General features: G+C 55.4%; 10 protein-coding genes across 10 annotated transcripts; 1 reads left to right on the plus strand and 9 right to left on the minus strand.

Moving 5' to 3' along the window:
• Positions 1-699: 699 nt before the first annotated feature.
• On the minus strand, positions 700-3,430 carry LOC143023260 (4-methylaminobutanoate oxidase (formaldehyde-forming)-like). Its single transcript, XM_076181784.1, is given in 7 exon segments — positions 700-830; positions 833-1,781; positions 1,783-1,866; positions 1,868-2,524; positions 2,526-2,714; positions 2,716-2,875; positions 3,312-3,430. Coding segments are annotated over 7 exon segments (2,289 nt in total).
• Positions 3,431-5,933: 2,503 nt separating this feature from the next.
• Positions 5,934-7,095, plus strand: LOC143023261 (HTH-type transcriptional regulator TauR-like). The gene is made up of 2 exons (XM_076181785.1): positions 5,934-6,415; positions 6,789-7,095. The coding sequence occupies exons 1-2, from the start codon at positions 5,934-5,936 to the stop codon at positions 7,093-7,095; spliced, it is 789 nt and encodes a 262-aa protein (XP_076037900.1).
• Positions 7,096-11,620: 4,525 nt separating this feature from the next.
• LOC143023262 (magnesium transporter MgtE-like) lies at positions 11,621-12,904 on the minus strand. The gene has a single exon (XM_076181787.1). The coding sequence runs from the start codon at positions 12,902-12,904 to the stop codon at positions 11,621-11,623; it is 1,284 nt and encodes a 427-aa protein (XP_076037902.1).
• A 235-nt stretch (positions 12,905-13,139) lies between these two features.
• Positions 13,140-14,363, minus strand: LOC143023263 (phosphoenolpyruvate-protein phosphotransferase-like). The gene has a single exon (XM_076181788.1). The coding sequence runs from the start codon at positions 14,361-14,363 to the stop codon at positions 13,140-13,142; it is 1,224 nt and encodes a 407-aa protein (XP_076037903.1).
• Positions 14,364-15,717: 1,354 nt separating this feature from the next.
• LOC143023264 (nucleotide-binding protein Hhal_2130-like) lies at positions 15,718-16,056 on the minus strand. Its single transcript, XM_076181789.1, has one exon. The coding sequence runs from the start codon at positions 16,054-16,056 to the stop codon at positions 15,718-15,720; it is 339 nt and encodes a 112-aa protein (XP_076037904.1).
• A 112-nt stretch (positions 16,057-16,168) lies between these two features.
• LOC143023265 (HPr kinase/phosphorylase-like) lies at positions 16,169-17,044 on the minus strand. Its single transcript, XM_076181791.1, has one exon. The coding sequence runs from the start codon at positions 17,042-17,044 to the stop codon at positions 16,169-16,171; it is 876 nt and encodes a 291-aa protein (XP_076037906.1).
• Positions 17,045-18,115: 1,071 nt separating this feature from the next.
• LOC143023266 (RNA polymerase sigma-54 factor-like) lies at positions 18,116-19,039 on the minus strand. Its single transcript, XM_076181792.1, has one exon. The coding sequence runs from the start codon at positions 19,037-19,039 to the stop codon at positions 18,116-18,118; it is 924 nt and encodes a 307-aa protein (XP_076037907.1).
• An 877-nt stretch (positions 19,040-19,916) lies between these two features.
• LOC143023267 (lipopolysaccharide export system ATP-binding protein LptB-like) lies at positions 19,917-20,641 on the minus strand. Its single transcript, XM_076181793.1, is given in 2 exon segments — positions 19,917-20,101; positions 20,104-20,641. Coding segments are annotated over 2 exon segments (723 nt in total).
• A 1,482-nt stretch (positions 20,642-22,123) lies between these two features.
• Positions 22,124-22,762, minus strand: LOC143023268 (arabinose 5-phosphate isomerase KdsD-like). Its single transcript, XM_076181794.1, has one exon. The coding sequence runs from the start codon at positions 22,760-22,762 to the stop codon at positions 22,124-22,126; it is 639 nt and encodes a 212-aa protein (XP_076037909.1).
• LOC143023269 (putative antiporter CaxA) lies at positions 22,759-23,703 on the minus strand. Its single transcript, XM_076181795.1, has one exon. The coding sequence runs from the start codon at positions 23,701-23,703 to the stop codon at positions 22,759-22,761; it is 945 nt and encodes a 314-aa protein (XP_076037910.1).
• Positions 23,704-23,767: the final 64 nt, after the last annotated feature.

The following is a 23,767-nucleotide window of genomic DNA, read 5'->3' on the forward strand; positions in this document are numbered from 1 at the left end:
CACTGAGACGGTTATCGTGGTTGGGTTGCTGTTGTTTGGCGTGCTGTTTGCGGTCAACTCCTCGCTGCACAGCTACTTGATTATTTCTTACGCCAAGGAAGACGGCGTCTCATTGGATGTGGGCTTTTATTATATGGCCAACGCCATGGGCCGCTTGATCGGTACAGTGTTATCGGGAGCTTTGTTCCAGCTCTACGGGCTGGGCGTTTGCCTGCTGGTGTCTTTTGTTTTTGTGCTGTTGGCGGCGTTGGTGTCGCTGGGGCTTCCGCGTCACAACTTACAAACGGCATAGCTTCAGCGCGTGTTGTCGCTCGGCACTCTGGCCCTGCTCAACAGCTGTGAGCAGGGCCGATGAGATATCCGGCCTAACAGCGAATGCGTGAATTGTCAGGGTCGTAGAACGGCGCGCTCGATGCATCGGCGTCGTAGTCTTCGCCTTCGACCCGAATACTCCACTTACCGGACCTAATCCAGTCTACGCTGACGTCTGTCTCGTGGTGCACATAACCTAAGCCAACGGCGGCACCTAGGTGGTGGCCGTAGCTGCCCGAGTTCAGGTAGCCAACAATCTCACCGTCACGCAGTACGGGTTCGCCGTGGTAGAGCAGAGGCGCTGCGTCGTGTAATTTAAAGTGCAACATGCGCTTGGGCAGCACGCCGCTTTCTTTTTGCGCTAGCAGCACATCACGACCGATAAAATCACCTTTTTTTCCAGCGCGTGGCAAAGCCAAGTCCGGCTTCTAGTGGGGTGTCTATCTCACCGATGTCATGACCAAAGTGACGGTAGCCTTTTTCGCTGCGCAGGGAATCCATCGCGTGCATGCCCACAAGCTTAGGCCGTGCGCTTTGCCAGCTTTCCACAAGGCTTCAAACACATGGCCCGCCACGTCGCTGCTCATGTGTAGTTCCCAGCCGAGTTCGCCCACGTAGGTGATGCGGGCGGCGCGCAGTTTTATTTGGGAAAAGTCGACTGTTTGCACGGTGCCAAAAGGGAAGGCCTCGTGCGCGAAGTTGGCCGGGCTGAGGGATTGCAGTAGCGCACGGCTGTTGGGGCCCATAATGGCAAATACAGCTTCGGCACTAGTGGCCTCAGTGATGGCGCAATTCCACTCAGCTTGCATGTGGCGCTTGAGCCAATCTAGCTCGCGAAACACCGTGGCCGCAGGCGTAACCACTTGATAGCGTTGTTCGCTGATGCGCTGCATGGTGACATCAGCCTCGATTCCGCCGTGCGCATTGCACCATTGGGTGTAGACGATGCGGCCCACGGCGACGTCGGCTTGGTTGGTGCTGACTTTGTTCAGCAGTGCGCAGGCGTCTGGCCCTTCGACGATGATTTTGCCAAAGCTCGAGAGGTCCAGCAGGCCGACGGCCTCGCGCACGGCTTTGTGTTCGGCGGCGCTGTAGTCAAACCAGTTTTGGCGGTCAAAGCTGTATTGGTATTCGGCACTGACACCCTCAGGGGCAAACCAGTTGGGGCGCTCGTAACCGGCGACATTGCCAAAGCAGGCGTTGTGCTGCTGTAGGTAGGCGTGGATGGGCGAGCGGCGCTGGCCACGGCCGGTGGCAAACTGACGATTAGGGAAGTGGTGGTCGTACAGCAGCCCGAGGGTCTCGCTGGCGCGTTCGCCCAAGAAGGCTTTATTGCCTTGCGTGGGGTGGTTGCGGCGTGGGTCATTGACCAGCACTTCGGCCTTGGGCTTGCCGTTAATGATCCAGTCCGCCAGCACCTCCGCTGCTCCGCCGGAGGTCTGAATACCCACCGAGTTAAATCCAGCCATCATGAAATAAACCGGCGAGCTCCGGCGCTTCGCCCATGTGGAAGGCGTCGTCGGGTGTGAAACTCTCGGGACCATTAAAAAAATTTGCGAATGCCAACGTCTTCAAGCAACGGCAGGCGGTGCATGGCGGCTTCCAAGATGGGCATAAAGTGATCCCAATCTTCCTCCAGCTCATCAAAACAGAAGTCGGCGGGTACGCCCTGCATGCCCCAAGGCTTGGCTTTTTTCTCGAAGGCACCGATCAGCAGGCTGCCGGCATCTTCTTTAAAGTAGGCGCTGGCGCTGTACTCGCGCAAGACAGGTAAGTCTTTGGGAATGTCGGGGTGTTTTTCGGTTACCACATAAAAGTGCTCGCAGGCGTGCAGCGGCACATTGACGCCCGCCATCTTGCCAAATTCGTGCGCCCATAGGCCGGCGGCATTGATCACTACATCGGTCTGGATAGTGCCTTGATCGGTGACAACCGCTGTGACTTTTGCGTCTTTTTCTTCGACACCGGTGACCAAGATGTTTTCCAGCGCTGTGGCTCCGCGCGTGCGCGCGGCTTTGAGCATCATCTGTGTGGCATCGACCGGGTTGATCTGGCCGTCCAGTGGCATCCACATGCCGCCTAGCAGGTCGGCTGGGTTTACAAGAGGGTAGCGCTCGACAATTTCCTCGGGAGATATAAGGTAGGCCTCGAGCCCGAGCGCCGAGGCGATGTCGACACCACGCAGGTACTCCTTGTAGCGTTTCTTTGTCGGCCGCCAGGCTGATCGAGCCCACTTGTTTGAAGCCTGTCTCCATGCCGGTTTCGGCGGAGAGTTCGAGGTATAATTCGCGGGTTCGATTGACCATGCGCGCCTGGGTGGCGTCTGGGCGGTAGCTGCCCATCAAGCCTGCGGCGTGCCATGTGGTGCCGCAGGTGAATTGCTTGCGTTACAGCAGCACGAACGTCTTTCCAGCCCATATTGGCCAGATGGTAGAGTACACTGGCGCCGGCAATACCGCCGCCGACAACAACCGCTTGCGCGTGGCTTGGTAATTTGAAGTCACAAACAATTCTCTGCTCTGCGATGAATGGGTTGACCCCATAATCAGGCTTGAATCGTAAACTGTGAAGGATGCGGTGCGACGGGAATTAGCGCTAATCCGACAGAGCGGCATCTGGCTGCTGGCGTAAATACGACCATCGCATCCGTGCGATGGTGCATTGGAGATCTTTTGAGTTCTGTCAAAGCCCTTGGGCTGAATCTCTTAAATACGGTCTTGGCGGCTGGTGTGCGAAAAAGTCTAAAGCGACAAACACGAATGCCTTGGCGACCCAATGACACGCCTCGTGCGTGTCATAGTTGCCCTTAACACAATAGCAGTTTTCTGTCCACGCGCTGTAAATCTTTATAATTGTTAATGTTTTATAGCTAATATGAGGAGGTATAAAGTGTCCAAATGGCCTTTTGAGAAAAATAGTGCAGCAAGCGTCTCAGATTCGGAGCTGCAGCACCTGCAGCCCTTGTTGATCGAAATTCTCAAAGGCAGTGCCGATGTCACCTTGCGTTACTTTCGTCAGGATGTCGGACGTCGACAACAAATTGGACGCTGGATTTGACCCAGTCACCGAAGCTGATCGTGCCTGTGAGTGCTACATTGCCGAGCAACTGCAAAACCATTTGCCCTCGCACAGTATGTTTGGCGAAGAAGCGGGTTATCGCGATAATGGCGGTGAGCTGTGCTGGGTGGTGGATCCTATCGACGGCACGCGTTCTTTTATCAGTGAGTGCCTTTGTGGGGCACGCTGATGGCGCTCAAGACGGTCGACGGCCCGTGCTGGGGGCGATGTACCAACCCTGGAGTGACGAGCTATTTATCGGCTCGCGGCTGGGGGCGTACTTTTATCGTGCAGGGCAGCAGCAACAGCTTAAAACTTCTAAGACGCAAACGGTCGCCGAGGCCAAGCTTGCGTGTACCTCGCTGGAGATCTTCGATGAGCCCAGCGCGCTGGCGCGTTTTCAGGCGCTGGCTGCCGATGCGCGGCTGCTGCGTTTGAGCACGGACTGTTACGGCTACGCGCTGTTAGCGCAGGGCTCTTTGGATTCTGGTGGTGGAAGACGGCTTACAGCCCTACGATATTCAGGCAATGGTGCCGATTATCGAAGCGGCCGGAGGCGTGATCACCGATTGGCAGGGTGGAGATGCCTCAATGGGCGGCCAAGTGCTGGCCGCAGCCAATGCAGAATTACACGCTGACGCGTTACGCTATTTGCAGGCCGACTGAGAAAAGCTGCGCTCCTACAAAATGTTCAGACTTACCTTGGCTTTATAAATCAATGGCTTGCTAGCGCAAGTGGCTCATTTTTGTGCAGTTGGAACGGCACTTGCCTTGTGCCTAGGACTATTTGTACATTTGTAGAGGGTCACGTGTGACTGCAGCAATGCCTGACGAGTTAGTCCGACTACATGGACTGCTCGAGCGACCCTATGGGCGTTCATTTCTCACTCAATTACCCGACGATCAAACCGCTCTCGAGGGGCGGCCAGCTATTGCTTGATTACTGCAATCGCCTAGAGGGTGTATGCGTTTTTGCGCATATATGGCCAGATTTTGATTTTCGTCCAACGCACTACCGCAGTTACAACGACAACGTTGCGCTGTGGCGTGAGTTGAGTCGCCGAGTGCAAGAGGTGTTGCCGGCGGACAGCCTGTGCGCGCAACTCAATGGCGGGCATTTTTTTGGCAGTCTACGAATGCGAGGATGAAGAAGGCTTGGCCGATGTGCTGAGCTTGGCCTTGCAGGATTTGTATGCAGAGCCACTGAGCGTCAATGGCCGTATGGTGACGGTGCGTTGCCGCTCTTCACGCGTGTTTTACCCAGCTGACACCGGCAAGATCCAGAGCTTTAGCCAGCTTGGTCGCTTGATGATGGGCATGGCCTCGCACAACCCCAACGATATGACCAACAGTGAAAATGCGCAGCGCCTAGCGCGGCATTTCCGCTACACCGACGAGCGCGACAATTTGCTCGCCGGCGCTTTGGCCCGGCGCCTTGGAGCGCGCCGAGTTGACAGCCTGTTACCGCGCCCGCGCATGCCTTGAAAACGGCAGTGTGGAAGCTGCTGAAGTTATTCTGCGTTGGCAGCATCCGGTGCTCGGCGATGTTTCACAGGCTGAAATATGGCGCAATGCGCTGGAGCGTGGCTGGTCCAATGAGCTGGCAATGTACGCGATAGCCTCTGCCGTCAGTGATCTGGCGGCGTGGAAGCGGCGCTGCCCAAGCGCCGAGAACATGCGTGTTGGTTTACGCGTGCCAGCCTTGGCGTTGTACTGGCAGGGCGAGCAGTTGCTCGATGATCTGCCCGACTTGCTGGAGGCGGTCAATTGCTCAGCCGAGCAGATAGAAATCTACATCACTGAAAAAGACTTCTCTGAACGCGAAGAGCCCATGTGGGCGGCGGTTGAAAAGCTGCGCAGCATGGGTTTTCGTCTGGTTTTGGATGAATTTGGTTCAGGAGGTGGCCAGTTGGATCTATTGATCCGTCTGCAGCCAGACGCCTTGAGGTTGCAGCCGCATTGGCATGGCGAGGCCACCTATCGCGATGACTATTTGCGTGCCTCTCGCTTGGCAGCTGAGACCTTGATGATTCCCGCTTGGGTCGAGGGCGTGATGGATGAGCGTCAGTACATCGCTGCGCGAAGCTCTAAGTTCAAGTCCGGTTACGGGCCATATCTTGGTCCAACGCAATCCGGCGACGCTTTTCTAGAGTCGCTAGTCGGCCCTTCAAACTAAGGTCGGCAGCTCAACGGCTGATCCCACGAGGCTCGATGATCATCTCAGTGTGCAACTGCTGTGATCGGTCGAGCCTCACTCTCTAGTTTGCGCTGGCAGCAGGCGTATTTTCATTCTTATCTGTGGACACTTGCCTGAGTGTTTTGCATTAATTGCAAAATATTGGCGTGAGCCGCTGTCTCTGTGTTGTCTAAAAGGCAAATTTAGCCACTACAGAGGTGCTCGGGCGCCTGACAGCGAGGCTTCTGTAGCCTATGATGGGGGCGCGCGCCAAGCGTTAGAATGTCGCTGGCTCAGCCAAGTAAAATGGACGGATGCGGGCTCGCCCAACTGGGGTGAGTGTCGGCCTTTTGCTTTTGTTCGATCAAATGCTTTTGAGGAGATAGTGATGCGTGCCGGAAGCGACACGGTGATGTGGCACCAGTTGTTCCAGTTGACACCCAATGGCGACACCAGTTTGCAGCGACAGCTACGCGAGCAGCTTGTTGCAGCGATTCTCGATGGGCGTATCCCGAGTGAGCAGCCATTGCCGAGTTCTCGTGAACTCTCGCGCCAGTTACATGTCTCGCGCAACACTATCGTGCTGGCCTACGAGCAGCTCATTGACGAAGGCTTTTTAGTTGCGCGCGAGCGACGCGGGTACTTTGTCAACACGGAAATATTGCGTGGCCGCGTTCAATCGACCGCCGAGAGCGATGTCGATTGCGAGCGCATCGACTGGGAGCAGCGTTTCGCGCATCGAGTCAGCAGCTATCCCAATATCGAGAAGCCGAAAGATTGGCGCAAGTTTCCCTTTCCCTTTGTCTACGGGCAGCCCGACACCGACTTGATTCCCATCAACGATTGGCGCGAATGCGTGCGCCAGTCTCTGTCAGTGCGCTCTGTGCACAGTTGGTCGCCCGATGTGGTGAATCACGACGACAGTGCGCTTGTTGAACAAATTTGTCAGCGCGTATTGCCACGCCGAGGAGTCTGGGCAAGCCCGATGAAGTGCTCGTGACGCTGGGCGCTCAGAATGCCGTTAAGCTGGTCAGCGCTCTGCTGCATCCTGTGGCTCGGTGGTGGGGGTTGAAAACCCAGGTTACCCAGATGCGCGCCATATGTTCAGTTTGCACGGCGGGGAAGTGCGCCCCTTGGCACTCGATAGCGAAGGGTGGTGGTCGACGACAATATGCAAGGCTGTAACAGCGTGTTTGTCACGCCCAGTCATCAGAGCCCAACCACTGTGACTATGTCCTTGCAGCGTCGACAAGACTTGCTCGCTCGCGCAGAGGCAGACGATTTTTATCGTCATCGAAGACGACTATGAGTGCGAGACCAATTACATCGGTGAGCCCACGCCTGCGCTTAAAAGCCTAGATAAGCGCGGACGTGTCATCTATGTCAGCAGCCTGACCAAGACATTCGCGCCTGGCTTGCGTTTGGGTTTTTTTGGTGGCAGACAAAGCCGTGGTACGAGAGCTGCGCGCACTGCGGCGCTTGATGTATCGACACCCGCCGACCAACAACCAGCGGACGGCGTCCTTCTTTTTGTCGTTGGGGCACCATGATGCCTTGGTGTCACGCTTGCACAGCAGCTACCGTGAGCGCTGGGAAGTCATGGGTGCGGCGCTGGCGAAATATTTGCCTGATACCGCCCGAGCACCAAGCTTTGGCGGCACGGCGTTTTGGGTCACAGGCCCGAGCGCCTCAATGCGCGCGTGTTGATGGAAGCCGCTCTAGACAAAGGTGTAGTGATAGAGCCGGGCGATGTGTTTTTTTGCACAAGAAAACCCGCCGCTCAATTGCTTTCGTTTGGGCTTTTCATCAATCGCGGCGGATCGTATCGAAGAGGGCGTAAGAATTATCGCCGAGCTGATTGAGCAGCAGCTCAGCGAGAGCTAGCAGTTCTTTCAGTAGTCTGCGGCGACATGGTAGCTGGTAAATTTACGCACATTTATCACGCCCGTATCAAAGATCAGGTACTGCCCTTTGATACCTTGCAATATGCCCTCAACCACTGGGTTTTTGTCAAAGTTGTGCGAGACGATTTTTGTCGGGTAGCTCTCTACCGGAAATTTTATTTCCACTGGTTCTGCCTGCAGTTCCTGCCAGGCAGTGTCGCCGTGCTTGGCTTTTATATCGCTCAGTGTCTCTTCAATTTGGGGTTTGAGGTCGGCTGCTAAAGCGACTAGATCAATCGGCTCGGCATCGCTTTTCAGCAGTGCTCGCCAGTTGGTTTTGTCTTTGACGTGTTTGGCTAGCTCCACCTCGATCAAGCCTGACAACTGCTTGTCGCTACACTAAAAATAGGCAGCGCCTGACTGGCGCCCTGATCCAGCCAGCGCGTCGGCACTTGCGAGCCGCGGGTGATGCCAACTTTGGCCCCAGCGGTGTTGGCGAGGTAGACCACATGGGTTGCCATGCAGTTGGCTTCGCCCCATGCAGGGTCGCGGCAGGTGCCGGCGTGGTAGTGGCAGGTCTCTGGCTTGAGAATGCACATATCGCAACTGGCGAGCTTCTTCATGCAGGGAAAACAATGCCCTTGTGAAAAGCTTTTTTGCTCAGTCGGCCGCAGTTGCTACAGTGGATCTCGCCGTTGTAGGTCAGGCAGAGCTTTTTGCCGATCAGCGGGTTGAGGTCGAGTAGATCATCGCCCAGCGGTAGTTGATATTGCGCGGGATCACCCAGCGATGCGCGCATTTTGCTCATGTTGCCCTGCATGCTTACCTCGTTCTATGTCGTGTTTTTATTTGCCACAGATTGTTGTTAATCCTGCGGCCTTCAATTGCAGCCACAGTAACATGCTAGGCCTCTGTTCAGAAATGTCGGAAGGGAGTGGCTGCTCACTGCAAAAACCTCATTCAACCTTATCTCAACTTGAGTAAACTACGTTTTTTCGATGGGTTTTTGCTGTGCCTGAAGCTGTTTCGCTACCTTCTTGGACGGGCTGTTAAATGAACATTTGGGATATCAGCTACGGCTATTTGGGGCCTAGTGCTCTGTCTATTGCCCAAGCCGAGCTGCAAGCGTTGATACAGCAAAAGCGAAGCCTGCAGAGAATAAGCGCTGGCATGGTCTGGGTTGGGCGCAGTGTTTGCGCTATCGAGAGCTGCGGTGCGAGTTAGAGCTCAGAGGGCAGGTGATCGATGATTTGGGCAGTGGTACCGCTCAAATTGGGGTCTGGCCTGAATGTTTTGAAGCGCCGTATCTACAGTTCCAGCGTTGGGCTGATACCGTTTCGGCAGGCCAGCAGGGGCGTATCCCGCTGCCTAAAAACGCCCAAGAGCTGTGGAGCCATCACAAGTATTCGGTGTTGGCGCGAGATCAAAAAAGCCTATAAAGAAATTGGTCAGGGCTTGGCGCAACAGCTGTTGAGCTTTGAAGAGCTGGCCGAGATGTTGGTGAATATTTTGCGCATACCGCCTCAGGAGGGGGGAGTTCAAAACGCTGTTCAGCATATGTGGGGATATGTTGCACTGAGTGCGTCTGAGCATGGTGGGGCGTTTCAGACTTGGTCACTTGCGGAGTTGCTGCACGCCACACAAGCGCAGGCCAAAACAAAAAACCAGCAGTATCTATGGCATTCGACAGCTTTGAGTGAGTTGATGATTTGGCTTTAGTTAGGCCTTCAATAGCTGCTCGCAATCATCATTTCTCTTATTGTTTATTTTGTTGCAGATTGTAGTTTTGAACTGTTTCGCAGCCCACTGTTAATTTTTATAAGTGGACGGTTACAGGCTCTATTAACTCGGTCGATTCAACAGGCGACTTGTTAGTTTTTGTCATGTTTTTTGCCGAAATGGACCTAGTTAAGGTGTTGAAGAATATTCCGTATTTAGCTGTTGTTTTGCTGTGTGGCTTATCTCAAGCAGCAATTGCCGATGAAGAGCTCACACTTGGGGTCTTGCAAAGCCGCATAGATCTTGTCTGGATCGTCGTCAGCATGGTGTTGGTGTTTCTGATGCAAGCGGGTTTTACGCTGCTTGAAGCTGGAGCAATTCGGGCCAAAAACTCCATCAATGTCGCGATTAAAAACATCAGCGATCTAATTATTTCTATTAGCGCTTTTTTTGTTTTTGGCTTTGCACTGATGTTTGGTGAAAGTGTCTTTGACGGCTTTGTCGGCGGGTCTTTTTTTCTGCTCAATGGCGTCCATGACGATTTCGATTTAGTCTTTTTTCTCTTTCAGGCCGTTTTTGCCGGTACAGCGGCGACGATATGCTCCGGTGCTGTGGCGGAGCGCATGGGCTTTAGCTCCTATCTTTTTGCCGCCCTGATGATCAGTGGCTTGATCTATCCAATTAGTGGTCACTGGGTCTGGGGTGGTGCGTTAATAGATGCCAATGACGGTTGGCTGGCGCAGATGGGATTCTATGACTTTGCTGGTTCAACGGTGGTGCATTTGCTTGGGGCTGCTGTTGGCTTAGCTGCAGTTATTGTGCTCCGGGCCTCGCATCGGGCGATTCAACGAAGCCGGTGAGCCTCAAGACTTGCATGGGCACAATTTGGCTCTGTCGGCTGTTGGGGCGCTGATCCTTTGGTTTGGATGGTTTGGCTTTAACGGCGGTAGCGAGCTGAGCTTTGATGAAGCCGTGCCGGGTATTTTGCTCAATACAATGATCGCTCCCGCCTTCGCAGGTGTGGCGGTGTATGTGATATCCAGTTTTACCTCTCACGGCCTTGTCGTAGATGTTGGCCACTTGCTCAATGCTTCTCTGGCTGGTTTGGTTGGCATTACGGCCGGTTGCGCGATTGTCTCTCCGCTGGGTGCTATCGCTATTGGCGTTGGCTCCGCCGTTGTCTATCTGATCAGCTATAGGCTGATGCTGGCGTTTCAATTAGACGATCCAGTCAGTGTGGTTTCAGTGCATGGAGCTGCTGGTATCTGGGGCACTCTTGCACTGGCGGTGCTAGCGCCTGCTGAGCAATTGCCCACAGCTGACAATATGGCTCAGTTGTGGGTACAGTTTATCGGTGTGGCAGCAGTGACGCTGTGGGGTTTGGTGGCCGGCTTTCTGGTGTTCCTGTGCATGCGTGCGACAGGTAAATTGCGGGTTGATCCTGAGCATGAAATTTCAGGGTTGAACGTCAGCGAGCACGGGGCAAAAACAGTTTGGCTCGATACCGTTAAAGCGATGCATCACGTGGTGCACGAAGGGGAGTTTGGCCACCGAGTGCCCGAAGAGCCTGGCACTGAAGCGGGCGAGGTGGCGCAGATGTTCAACAAAATGATGGACAAGGTGGAGTCCATGATGGCGACCATCAGTGGTAGTCAATCGGAGATGTCGAGTGTTGCCGAAGAGGTATTGCAGGTCGCCTCCACCCTTGAGAGTTCTATCGAAGAGCTGACAGAACAGATGAGTGAACTCAATAACGTAGCCGCCGAAGGGGGGGAGTCCAAGCGCCAAGTTGCACAGGCAACTGGTAGCGGTGAGGATGCCGTCGTGATGCTGGGTGGAAATGTTCAAGCTATCTCAGAGGGCATGGTGCGCTCTTCAAGTCGTGTGGGGGCGCTGCAAGAGCAGGCGGAGCAAATACGAAAGATCTCCAGTGCTGTTGAGGAAATTTCTTTCCAAGTGCATCTACTCGGTATTAATGCGGCAATCGAAGCGGCTGTCGCGGGAGAAAGTGGCAAAGGTTTTGGCGTGGTTGCAACCGAGGTAAGAGCGCTAGCGAAGCAGTCGAAAGCCTCCAGCCAAGAGATAGATCAAATTTGTACAGCTTTGATGGATAATACAACTAAGGCGCTTGAAGCGGTGGAAGACAGTGTGCGGGCGATGGACAGTGGCAACTTGTCGATGCAGACCATGGCAAAAAGTTTCGAAGGGATCTCTCAGGCGGTCAAAGTGGACGGCCAATTGAGTGATAGGTACGCGAACGCACTGGCCAAGCAGCAGAGCAGTTACAACCGAATTCTTGAGTCGTTCACGCATTTGCAACAGCTAAATAGCCGATTGCTGCTGTGCGCACGAGCAGAGCAGCCAGAAAGCGAATCTATGCCTGCGGTGTCGCACTACGGTAGCGAAGTGGCCACCTCGCTGCACTAGGTTTGTCACCGCAGCAAAGTGCCAAATAATGTTAGCTAGTCTTGTGCTAGTTGAGTAGAACGGCGGTCGCTAGGCCTAAGAAAGACACAAAGCCGACTACGTCGGTGACGGTGGTTAAGATAACGCCACCGGCCAGCGCCGGGTCTACCCCCATGCGCTTTAATAGCACCGGTATGAGTACCCCGGCCCCTGCGGCGGCCATTAGGTTGAGCACCAATGCGATACCGATAACCATGCCTAGTTGCGCATCGCCAAACCAAGCCCAGGCCACGCAGGCGACAACGACTGACCACATCACCCCATTGATAGCACCTACGTACATTTCTTTGCTCAGCAGCCAGCTGATGTTGTCGGTACTCAGGTGGCCCATCGCCTGACTGCGTATGACCAGCGTGAGGGTTTGGCTGCCGGCGATACCGCCCATGCTGGCGACGACGGGGTTGAGGATAGCGAGTGCGACAATGGCGTCGAGAGCGCCCTCAAATTGTCCGATTACCCAGGCCGCTAGCAGTGCCGTGAGCAGGTTGATGCCCAGCCACACGGCGCGTTTTTGTGCACTTTTGACCACCGAGCCAAACAGGTCGTCCTCGGCCGAGACACCGGCCATGTTGTAGACCTGTTGATCGGCTTCTTCGCGCATGACGTCGACCACGTCATCAATGGTGATACGGCCAAGCAAGCGGCCGTCGTCATCGACCACCACCGCGGTAATCAAATCCAAGTCTTCAAACATGCGCACCACGTCGGTGTCTTGCATATCGGCTGAGATGGGTTCTACATCGGTTTTCATCACGTCCGAGACCAAGAGATCTGGGTCGTTGGTGAGCAGGCGGCGCAGTGGCAGCACACCTTGGTAGTAGTCGTAGCGATCAACCACCACCAAACGGTCGGTGGTCTGCGGGATTTCACCGCGCAGGCGCAGATAACGCAAAACGACGTCTAGGCTGACGTCGTCACGCACGGTGACGACGTCCAGATCCATCAGGCCACCGGCGCTGTCTTCGGGCCAGGACAGCACCGATTCCACGCGTTGCCGGTTCTGTTTGTCGAGTCCAGCCAGCACTTGCGGAATCAACGCACCGGGAAGGGACTGAATTAAATCGGCGATGTCATCGACGTCTAGGCCGCGAATAGCTTCGAGCAGCTCGTCTGACTGCAGTTGCTCAACAACCGAGTCTCGCGCTTCTTCGTTGAGTTCGGTCAGTACCTCACCGGCGATTTCGCTGTCGAGTAGCTGCCAGGCGACCAAACGCTTTTTGCTGGGCAGGGGATTCAAGCGCGTTTGCCAAGTCCGCCGGATGCATGGCGTGCATGGTTTGCTTGACCACATTGGCCTGACCACTGTCGAGTACTTCACCCAGCCGAGCGCGTGTCTCCGCCGCTTTTTCTTGGTGGGATTTTTTATCGCGTTTTTTCTTTTTTTTCTTTTTCAGCGACGGGTCGTCGGGTCGCTCTTCTTTGACGTGGTCTTGCAGGTTATCAACGGCTGGCTGCTCTTTCATGCGAATGCTGTGCTCGGCTCAGTGGTAGGTGCGCTTTGAGAGCGGCCCGAAATTGGTGAGGAGCTAGTCTTCTGGCGCTAGCTCAGCGTTGATTTTTTGCAGTATGGCGTCGCGGCGCTCACGGTTGGTCTCTTCGATAAAGCTATCGCTGAGTTTGCGCAGGTCGCGTAGTTTGGTGCCTAGAATGACTTTCTTTGCGGCCAACAAGGAGTTGGAGGGCATGGAAAAATCACGCAGACCGAGGCCCAGCAGTAGTCGAATAAAGCGCTCGTCACCGGCCATTTCACCGCACATGGACACAGGTACACGGCGTTTGCGGCCTGCATCGATGGTCATTTTTATCAGGCGTAAGACAGCCGGGTGCAAGGGGTCATACAAGTAGTTGACGTAGTCGTCGATACGGTCAATCGCTAGGGTGTATTGGATGAGATCGTTGGTGCCAATGGAGAGAAAATCGAGCTCTTTGGCAAACTGATCTGCAGCGATGGCGGTGGCGGGGACTTCTATCATGCCGCCAAGCTTGATGTCTTCGCCAACTTTTTTGCCTTCCGCTATCAATGCCTCGCGCACTTGGTTGAGCAGCGCTCGTGTCTGCACAACTTCGTCGACGTTGGTCAGCATCGGCAGCAAAATATTGACGGGTCCGCGAGCGGCGGCGCGCAAAATGGCGCGCAGCTGGGGCTCAAATAGGGCGGGCTCTTTGAGGCATCGGCGTATCCCTCGTAAGCCCAGCGCGGGGTTGCGTTCTTGTGGGCCTTTTTCGGTGTGCGCTGTTTGTTTGTCAGCGCCTAAATCGACGGTTCGAATGGTAAACGGCGCGCCTTTGAGCGAGCGGATAATTTTACTGTAGACCTGAAAGTGTTCTTCTTCAGCGGGAATGTCGTCCCGATTCATGTAGAGGAACTCGGTGCGGTATAAGCCAACCCCCAGCGCATTTGCGCGGCGCAAGGCTTTGATGTCGTCGTCGTTTTCAATGTTGGCAAACAGGTTGATTGCCGTGCCACAAGTTGTTTCCGCAGGCGCGTCGCGTAGTTTTTCTAGTTCGCGTGTGGCGCGTTTTTGTACACGCTGGCGCTTGCGGTACAGGGCGATGGTTTTTTCGTGCGGGTCGGCATCTACAAGTCCGGCGCTGCCGTCCATCAGTACCATGTCGCCGTCGCGCAGCAGGCGTCGAGCAGAGTGCACCCCAACAATTGCGGGAATGCCCAAGCTGCGAGCCAAGATGGCCGTGTGCGATAGCTGGCCGCCAGATTCGGTGATAAAACCCGCGACGCCTTGCGTTTGCATCACGATGGTATCAGCTGGGGTGAGGTCGTCGGCGACCACGATCACGCCTTCCCATTCTTGCTCGCCAGCTTTGATGCGGCGTCGGTCGCCGTGTTGCAGGGCGTGTAAAACCGCGTCCACCACATGGTTGATGTCATTTTTGCGCGTGGCGAGGTAGGGGTCATCCATGTCTTCAAAGACTTTGATGATCGCTTCGCGGTGTTGGTGCAGCGCCACTCGGCGTTGACCAATTGCTCACTGATGGTGATGCGCGGCTGGCTGATAAACGCCTCGTCAGCGAGCATCAAGAGGTGCGTCTCGATAAACGAGCTGATGTCCAATCCCGCGTCGGCTGGGATGGTTTTGCGGACAGATTCTAGCTCTTTTTGGGCTGTGTCTATGGCTTGCTCAAAGCGCTTTATCTCGGCTTTGACGCGTGCCTTGGTGATGCTGCGTTCGCGAATTTCGAGCTTGTCCCGCATGAGTAGGCGGGTGGGGGCGATACCGATGCCACGGGAAACGCCGATCCCGTTGAACATCAAGCTCATATCATTCGTCCTCGTCGAAGCGGTTGTTGATCAAGTCGAGGACGGCATCCATGGCGTCAACTTCGTCGTCGCCTTCAATGCTGACGGTCAGCATGGTGCCCTGACTCGCCGCTAACATCATCACACCCATGATGCTCTTGGCGTTGACCTTGTGGCCGTCGCGTTCAATGTCGATGGAGGCTTCAAATGCGGAGGCGACTTTGACCAGCTTGGCCGCGGCTCGCGCGTGTAGGCCCAGTTTGTTGATGATCTCTACGTTTTCGCTGAGCATGAGTTTACTTTCCTTGCTTGCTTGAGTCTTCGCTCTGGTTAGTCGAGCTCTCTGTGCCGTACCGACACTGAGCGACCTGTCTGGCGGAATAGTTCTGCCAGGCGCTCGGACATGTACCACACTGCGGTGTCGACCGCCCGTGCAGCCAATTGAAATAGTCAGATAAGCACGATTCTCTGCTTCAAATTGTGGCACGAAACGGGTCAAAAAGTCGGAAATCGAGCGATACATTTCTTCGACCGAGGCGTGCTCTTCGAGAAATTTGATGATCGGTTCGTCGCGGCCGGTCATGGGGCGCAAGCTGACCTCCCAGTGCGGGTTGGGTAGGCAACGAATATCAAAGGCGAAGTCGGTGTCCAGCGGCGTGCCGTGCTTGTAGCCAAATGATTGGAACAGCATCGACATACCATCGGCGTCGTCGTCGATCAGTCGGTCGTGGATTTGTTGGCGCAGCTGGTGCAGATTGCTGTTGGTGGTGTCGATGAAAACATCGGCCGACATGCTGATGGGCTCGAGGCGCTGGCGTTCCAAGTTGATCGCTTGTACCAATGGTATTTCATCGGTGGTCAGCGGGTGGCGGCGGCGTGTCTCGTTGAAGCGGCGCACCAGTGTGTCGAGATCGGTCTGTAAAAAACAAAACTTCGACTTTGATGCCGTTGTCTCGCAGCTGCTGCAAAATCGCAGGCAGAGCTTTCATGCCTTCTTCGTCGCTTGAGCGCGCATCCACACCGACAGCTATCTTGCTTTGAATGGGGCGTGAGGCGAGTTTTTCAATTAAGTCTGGCAGCAGTTCTACTGGCAGGTTGTCGATGCAGTAGTATCCTGCGTCTTCGAGCGTGTGTAGGGCCACGCTTTTTCCTGAGCCGGATTGTCCGCTAACGATCAGGCACCGCATGTTAAAAACCTCTTTGCCAGATACTGGCGTTGTCGTTCCGTGAGGTCTGCTGAGGCATAAATGCCTTGAGACATAAGCAAAAAATTTCGAGCAGCTGCCTCGACCAGTACCGCTAAGTTGCGACGGGGGCGACGGGGATGGTGATCTCGGTGATCTCAATTCCCAGCACACGTCGCACGCGACGTTGGCCCTCTAGGCGGTCAAAGCTCTGCAGCTCATCGGCACTGAATTGTTGTAAATGCACGATTAAATGCAAAACCATTTTACTACGAGTTGCCGCGTCGCCGTACATTTGTTGGACATTTAATATGCCTAAACCGCGGACTTCTAAAAAATTTTCCAAAACTTCAGGGCAGCTGCCAACAAGGGTGGTTGGACTGGTGCGGGTGAACAGCGTGGCGTCGTCGGCCACTAGGCTGTGGCCTCGGCTGATGAGCTCGAGTGCTACCTCGCTCTTGCCGGTGCCAGCGTCACCCGTGATCAGCACACCGCTGCCCAGTACACCAAGAAATACGCCGTGCTCTATTTTTGACGGCGCAAGACGCTTGGCGAGATAGTAGCGCAGCTCGGCAATGAGCTCGCGCGCGGGCCTCGGTGAACAAAACAGCGCGATATGGTTGCTGTCTGCTAGCGCAAGGCTGCTCTGTGGTGGCTGCAAGTCATCGCTATAGATAATGATGTTGCTGCCTTCGCTCTGCCCCATCGAAGGTTTTTGTGTGCCCTTGTGCAGCGCTTCGAACTCGGCGATGCCAATGATCTGGATGCGATTGGGCGAGACGGGGTTGAAATAGCCGATGAGGTTAGGGCGCTCGGCTTCGTTGCCATCGCGTGAGAGTTCGGTGTTGGCTGCGGAGCGGCCAGCGGCCCAGCTTAGCGAGAGAGGCCCGTGTAGGGCGTCAAACAGGGATTCTATGGATAGGTTGCTGGTCATTCCGCCGGCGGTTCTTCTGGCTGCAAGAGCTTGAGTACTTCGCTTGGGATATCGCATGCCGCACGGCTTCGCAGGTTTTTTTATCGCTGAAGTGCTTGGCGATATTGGCGAGCAATTGCAAATGCGTGTCTGTCGCCTCGCTCGGCACCATTAGCCGATCAGTAGATCGAGCGGCTTGTCGTCGGGAGCGTCAAAGTCTATCGGGTCGTCGATAGTGATCAAGGCGGCGATGGGATCTTCAAGACCGTCCATGCGGCAGTGAGGGATGGCGATGCCGTTGCCAAGCCCAGTGGATCCTAGGCGCTCTCGGTCGCAGAACTGGTCAAAGACCTTGCGGGCTTTTAGTTCAGGGTCGCCTTTGGCCAGCAGGTCGGCGAGCGTTTGCAGTGCTCGTTTTTTGCTGCTGATATCCGCGTGGCAGAGCACACGGTCTTTGCTGAGTAAATTATAAGTCCTGGCATGATGATCGCGCCGTAAATTGGTTGACGGCTGGTAGTCCTTCCCCGCTGTTGGGTTGGCGATTAGACAGCGGGGAAGAGTTGGCGTCAAGTCAATCGTAACAAGCTACGATCGAATTCTATTCCTCCAACTGTTTGTCGAGCAGCTCTTTTTCCTTGCGGTGATGGTCTTTGAGCTTCTCTTTGTGCTTGATGATTTGACGGTCTAGCTTGTCAGTCATCAGGTCAATAGCGGCGTACATATTTTCGTCGACTGTGTCAGCGAAAAGCGTCGCGCCAGTGACGTGCACGGTCGCCTCTGCCTTTTGTCGTTGTTTTTTCCACGCTTAGAATGACCTGGATATCGGTCACGTTATCAATGTCGCTCCAATTTGTCGATTTTTTCTCCGACGTAGTGGTGGAGGGAATCTGTGATCTCCAGGTGATGTCCGGCGATGGTGAGATTCATAGGGTACTCCTATTTGAGAGGCGTGTAGCAGAGCCGACAGCAAACTGTCGGCGCGAAGTGCTATTCGCGGGGGCGAACAGCAATCTGGTGGCGCATCGCGTATGCGCTTTGGTGGTCCATAAGGAGATTATAGACCGCCGTTTTAAACGCAAAAAACGCCGCGGCCACCGCGTATGAGGCGGTGGCATGCAGGCGTTTTGTGGGTGCGTTCAGTGTTCAGGATTAATTTAACCTTTTTCTCTCATTTGACGGCGGAATGGCCATCGACTCGCGGTATTTTGCGATCGTGCGTCGAGCCACTTTAATGCCGTTGCTAACCAGCGTGCTGGCAATTTTGCTGTCACTCATCGGTGACTGATGGTCCTCGTTGGCAACCAGCTCGCGAATCATGGCGCGAATAGCGGTGGCCGAGCACTCGCCGCCGTCTGCTGTAGCGACGTGTGACGAGAAGAAAAACTTAAACTCATGGATGCCGCGCGGCGTGTGCATAAACTTCTGCGTGGTCACCCGAGAGATCGTCGATTCGTGCATATCCAGTTGTTCGGCAATATCGCGCAAAACCAGAGGCTTCATCGCCATCTCGCCATGCTCGAGGAAGTCGCGTTGGTGCTCGACAATCGCTGTGGCAACGCGCAGCAGCGTTTCATTGCGGCTCTGCAGGCTTTTGATGAACCAGCGGGCCTCTTGCAGGTGGTTGCGAATAAACGTGTTGTCGTCGCTTTTGTCTGCGCGCTTGACCATGTTGGCGTACAGGCTGTTGATGCCCAGCCTTGGTGCAATGTCGGGGTTGAGTTCGACTTTCCAAGCGTTCTTCTCGCGACGGACGAAGACGTCCGGCACGATGTATTGAGCGCTATTGGCTGTGATTTGTGCGCCTGGGCGTGGGTTGACGGAGCGGATCAGGTTGACCGCTTCGTGCAGCTCTGCCTCGCTGATTTTCATCTCGCGGCGAATCTTGGAGAGGTCGTGATTACCCAGCAGTGCCAAGTGTTTGTGCACGATAATCATCGAACGGTCGCGAATCGGTGATGAAGGTAGCTGTTCTAGCTGTACATACATGCACTCGCCAATGTTGCGGGCACCGCAGCCGATGGGGTCGAGTCGCTGGATAAAGCTCAGTAGCTTTTCCGCGCTCTCGTTGCTCATCTGGTCTTTGATTGAGAGGTCTTGGTTGCTGCTCTCAACAATGTCTTCGAGCGGATCGCTGAGATAACCAGCATCGTCAATGGCTTCGATGATAGCTGCACCTGTTTTGGTGCTCGGCTGAGCTCAAAGGGCTCAAGTAGAGTTGTTCGAGCAGGTGGTCCTGCAAGGATGCAGCGCCGCTGCTGTGGTATTCAGTAAAGTCTCGGCTGCCTTCTTCGCCGCGCGAGCTTGAAGCGCTGTAGCTGGGCTCGTAGACGTCTTCCCAAGCGCTGTCGACGGGGAGGTCGTCTGGCATGACTTCTGACTGCAGGCTCTCATCGGAGCGTGTCTCGTCAGGGGAGTCGGCAAATCCGCCGTCTGCTGTTTCTAATTCTTTAGCCTGTGCTTTTTCGGCTTCCGCTTCGCGTACTTCTTTGCGTGTGGTGGAAGCGGCCTCTTCGTTGCTGTTGCCGCTGTCGTCTTCGTTCATCTCCAGCAGCGGGTTGGACTCTAGCGCGTCTTGGATTTCAGATTGCAGCTCCAAGGTGGACAGCTGTAGCAGGCGAATCGCTTGCTGTAGCTGAGGGGTCATGGCCAGTGATTGGCCCATTTTCATATGTAGTGCTTTGTTCATGACTATCCACATCCCTTCACCGGGTGCAATCTGTTTGCCTGAATTTAGCGGCAGCTAGATCGCTAGAGTTTGCTGATGCCTCTCTCGCAACCGTGTGAGGTGCTGAGTTGGCTTTTACCTTATGCCCAAGCATCGCCTGAGTGCAAGAGGAAGTATGGATGGGATTTTCAGAGCTGCAAGCAGTATGGCTATAAATCTAGCGTTTCAGGTAAGTGGTGGTCGCATTTGAGATAGTTGTGCCAAATCAATGGCACGAGTAGTGCTTTATATCTTAAAGTTGTCACCAAGGTAGATCTCTTTTACCTGTGTATTCTCCAATACTTCTTGCGGTGTCCCTTCCGCTAATACTGTTCCGTTGCCCAAAATGTAGGCCCGTTCACAAATGCCGAGCGTCTCGCGCACGTTGTGGTCGGTGATCAGCACGCCTATGCCGCGGCTGCTTAAGTGTTGATAATCCTCTGTATGTCGCCCACTGAGATGGGGTCAACTCCCGCAAATGGCTCGTCCAAGAGGATGAAGCGAGGCTCCATCGCCAGTGCGCGGGCAATCTCGACGCGTCGGCGTTCTCCCCCTGAAAGCGACATGCCTAGGCTGTCGCGTATGTGATCGATTTGTAGCTCGTCGATCAGCAGGTCTAATTGTTTGTCTCGCTGGTTGCGGTTTAGTTCAGGGCGCAGTTGCAGCACCGCGCGGATGTTGTCGCTGACAGATAGCTTTCGAAAAACGGAGGCTTCTTGTGGCAAGTAGCCAAGCCCGGCTTTAGCGCGCAGATGTACTGGCAATTTGGTGATGTCTTGCTCGTCCAGTGTCACTTTGCCGGCGTCGGCTTTGACAAGGCCTGCGATCATATAGAAGCAGGTGGTCTTGCCTGCGCCATTGGGGCCAAGAAGTCCAATTACTTCACCCTTGTTTACGCTTAGGCTGGCGTCGGTGACCACGGTGCGGCGGCCGTAGCTCTTGCGCAGGTTGTGGGCTTGCAGCGCACTCATTTTTTCTTCTTTTCAGGTTGTATGGTTATTTTGACGCGCTTTTTGGCGCGGTCCCCTGGGCATTGATGCGGGCGGAGTTGATGTTGTAGTCAATGCGCTCGCCGCTCAGTTCGCGGTCAGGGCGGCTCAGTGAGGCGCCGCCCAGCAGCGAGAGCTTTGCTTCGATAGGGCGGTAGAGCAGCTGACGGGCGCTCGCTTCGAGCGGTTGGCCGTCATTGTCTGTGATGCTGTAGTGCAGGGGTTTGCCCTTGCCTTTGACTTCAGTGATTTCGCCATCTTTGAGTTGCAGGGTGATCTGCTCGGCGCTGATGCGCATGCTGCCCTGTGTGATCAGTACGTTGCCGCTCAGGGTGTGTTGTTGTTTGCTGTTGTCAAACTCGGTGCGATCGGCGCTGATTTCAACGGGTTGCTCGCTGTCTTGGGGTAGGGCGAACGCAGTCTGTGTGGCTATGCAGCACCAGATGGCCAGCAGTGCGTGGCCTAGGCGGGGCGCCACGGTGCCGAGCTGTGGCTGTCTTAGTTGGCGTATGGCGTTGCGGTGTATTGCGCATGGTTGTTGTCTCTAAAAATCAGTTTGCCCGTCTCGATCTCGCCGATCATTTTATCGGCCTGAAGTTGCCATCCTTGCCCTTGTACTTTGACCCCCTCATCGCTGCTGAGTTGCTTTTGTGCTCGATCCAAAAGCAAGCTGGGGGTTGTCAGGCGAACCGGCGTTTGCCCGTCCACTTGTTGTAGTTGCACGTTGCCCTGCAGGGTGACGGTTTGTCCGTCGTCCGGCAGCAGTCCGGTGCTGGCGGTGAGCTCCCAGTGTCCCTTGCCAGCTGTGTTGCTGTTGACGGTCAAGAAGGGTGAGCTCACCCTTGCTAGGTGCTCGGTCGGCAGGTGGATCAGTGTTTCTGCGTGCAGGGTGTAGTCTGCGTCGCCGTTGCTCTTGGTGTTCATCAGCGTGAATGACTCTAAATAATAGTCAGCTTTTGCCGTGGCCATCGAGACGCTTTCGAATTCTGGCAGGGTGACGGGGTTGCGACTAATGGCCATCCACAGCCCTGCAGCGCATAAAAGACCCACCAGAACCCACTGCTGAATGCGAAAGTTCGGCATGAACTGCGGGGCGATGCTGAGCTTGTTGCGGCGGTTGAGGTCGTTGTCCATTAGCTCACACCGGCTCTGAGTAGGGCGTGTAGGTGCACCACGCCAACAATGTGCTGGTTGCCGTCCATGACCGGCAGTGCGGTGATGCGTCGGTCTTCCATCTGTTTGACCGCGCTCGCTGCGAGTGCCTCGGGTGAGATAGTCTGACAGGGCGAGGTCATGGCGTCGGCGACGGCAATTTGGTGTAGGGGCAGGCGTTGGTCCAGCGCGCGGCGCAAGTCGCCATCGGTGAATACGCCGTCAAGCGTGCGGCCATCCGGTGATACCACCGTCATGCCTAGGCCTTTTTGGGTGATTTCCATCAGCGCTTGGTCGATGGTGGTTGTGCCGCTAACCCAGGGGATATCGTCGCCGGTGCTCATGGTGTCGGCTACTTTGAGTAGCAGTCGCTTGCCTAGTGCGCCCGATGGGGGAGCGAGCGAAGTCTTCTGCAGTGAAACCGCGTGTTTCCAGTAGTGCAACAGCCAGTGCGTCGCCCATGGCCAGTGTGGCGGTGGTGCTGGCGGTGGGGGCAAGTCCCAGTGGGCAGGCTTCCTCGGCGACGCTGACATCTAGATGTACAGCTGCTGCACGAGCGAGATTTGAATTTGGCTTGCCGGTCATGGCGATCAGCGGAATGCCGTGGCGCGCAAGCCAGGGCAGGAGTGTCAGCAGCTCGCTGGTTTCGCCGGAGTTGGACATCGCCAGCACGACATCGCTGCGTTTGATCATGCCCAGATCGCCGTGGCTGGCTTCGCCTGGGTGTACAAAAAAAGCCGCTGTGCCGGTGCTGGCAAAAGTGGCGGCCAGTTTGCGAGCGATGTGGCCAGACTTGCCAAGTCCTGTCACTACCACGCGCCCCTCGCATGCGAGTAGGAGCTCGCAGGCATTGACGAATTTGTCGTCAAGGCGCTGGCGCAGGGTGTGCACCGCGTCGGCTTCAATGCGTAGGACGGCGTCGGCGAGGGTGAGTAGCTCGGTTTTATTCATGCGGCGCTCGCCAGCCCAAGCCATGCCATATAAGCGCAAAAGGCGGTTACCAGAAGTACGCCTTCAAAGCGGCTCAGTAGGTCTTTTTTGCGGAAGACGATATAGAGCATCGCCACCGTGAAGCCGACCATGATGGGTAGATCGCGTTGTAGTACGGCGGGTTGGAGATGCGCGCCGGCAACTAGGGCTGGTACGCACAGTACGGCAAGCGTGTTGAAAATATTAGAGCCGATCACGTTGCCTAGCGCCATTTCAGATTTGCCTCGTCTTGCGGCCGCGATGGAGGCGGCCAGTTCCGGCAGGCTGCTGCCAATGGCGACAATGGTCAAGCCGATGACAAGCTCAGAGATGCCAAGCGAGGTGGCAATGCTGGTGGCGCCCCAGACCAGCATGCGTGAGCTGGCGATTAAGATGAGCAATGCCACTGTTAGCGTTAGCCAGGCTTTGGCGTTGCTCATGTCGTCGGGCAGCTCGTCTTCAATGTCGCCCGGCTGGCGCTTGGCTTGCCAGATGGCCCACAGCACAAACACGATAAAGCCGATCACCAGCAATATGCCGTCGATCAGTGTGAGCTTGCCATCGATTAGTACCGCGCAAGCTAAAACGGTTGCGCCCAGCAGCATAAGAACTTCGTCACGAACTTTGTTGCGCGCAATTGGGATGGCTGTCATGGCTGCTGTGCAGCCGAGGATCAGGCCGATATTGGCGATGTTGGAGCCGACGGCGTTGCCAACCGCAAGGGCTGGGCTGTCGTCTAGGCTGGCGATGAGCGCGATGAAGATCTCTGGCGCTGAGGTGCCAAAGCCGACCACGGTCACACCGATAAGCAAAGATGAAACACCGAAGTGTGAAGCGATAGCTGAGGCGCCTGCGACGAAGCGGTCGGCGCTGAAAATGAGCAGGGCAAAGCCAGCAAGCACGGCGAGTGCGGCCAGTATCATGTTGTTTCCCGAAAAATTAGTTGAGCGAGTTGTCGATTAAAGCGGGCTGTTGTGCTCGCAGAGG

Source organism: Oratosquilla oratoria, unplaced genomic scaffold (genome assembly GCF_046742065.1).
Source record: "Oratosquilla oratoria isolate Oo_2021 unplaced genomic scaffold, ASM4674206v1 SCAFFOLD45, whole genome shotgun sequence".
In the NCBI taxonomy this organism is placed as follows: Eukaryota; Metazoa; Arthropoda; class Malacostraca; order Stomatopoda; family Squillidae; genus Oratosquilla; species Oratosquilla oratoria.

What these genes read in the sequence shown, in the direction of transcription:
- LOC143023261 (XM_076181785.1), top strand. Translation starts at nt 5,934, where the DNA reads ATGCGTGCCGGAAGCGACACGGTGATGTGGCACCAGTTGTTCCAGTTG. An exon ending in GAATGCGTGCGCCAGTCTCT is followed by an intron (nt 6,416 to 6,788) that starts GTCAGTGCGCTC and finishes ATGTCCTTGCAG; the next exon opens with CGTCGACAAGACTTGCTCGC.
- LOC143023262 (XM_076181787.1), bottom strand. Translation starts at nt 12,904, where the DNA reads ATGTGGTCAAGCAAACCATGCACGCCATGCATCCGGCGGACTTGGCAA.
- LOC143023263 (XM_076181788.1), bottom strand. Translation starts at nt 14,363, where the DNA reads ATGCAAACGCAAGGCGTCGCGGGTTTTATCACCGAATCTGGCGGCCAG.
- LOC143023264 (XM_076181789.1), bottom strand. Translation starts at nt 16,056, where the DNA reads ATGCGGTGCCTGATCGTTAGCGGACAATCCGGCTCAGGAAAAAGCGTG.
- LOC143023265 (XM_076181791.1), bottom strand. Translation starts at nt 17,044, where the DNA reads ATGCGATATCCCAAGCGAAGTACTCAAGCTCTTGCAGCCAGAAGAACC.
- LOC143023266 (XM_076181792.1), bottom strand. Translation starts at nt 19,039, where the DNA reads ATGAGCAACGAGAGCGCGGAAAAGCTACTGAGCTTTATCCAGCGACTC.
- LOC143023268 (XM_076181794.1), bottom strand. Translation starts at nt 22,762, where the DNA reads ATGAATAAAACCGAGCTACTCACCCTCGCCGACGCCGTCCTACGCATT.
- LOC143023269 (XM_076181795.1), bottom strand. Translation starts at nt 23,703, where the DNA reads ATGATACTGGCCGCACTCGCCGTGCTTGCTGGCTTTGCCCTGCTCATT.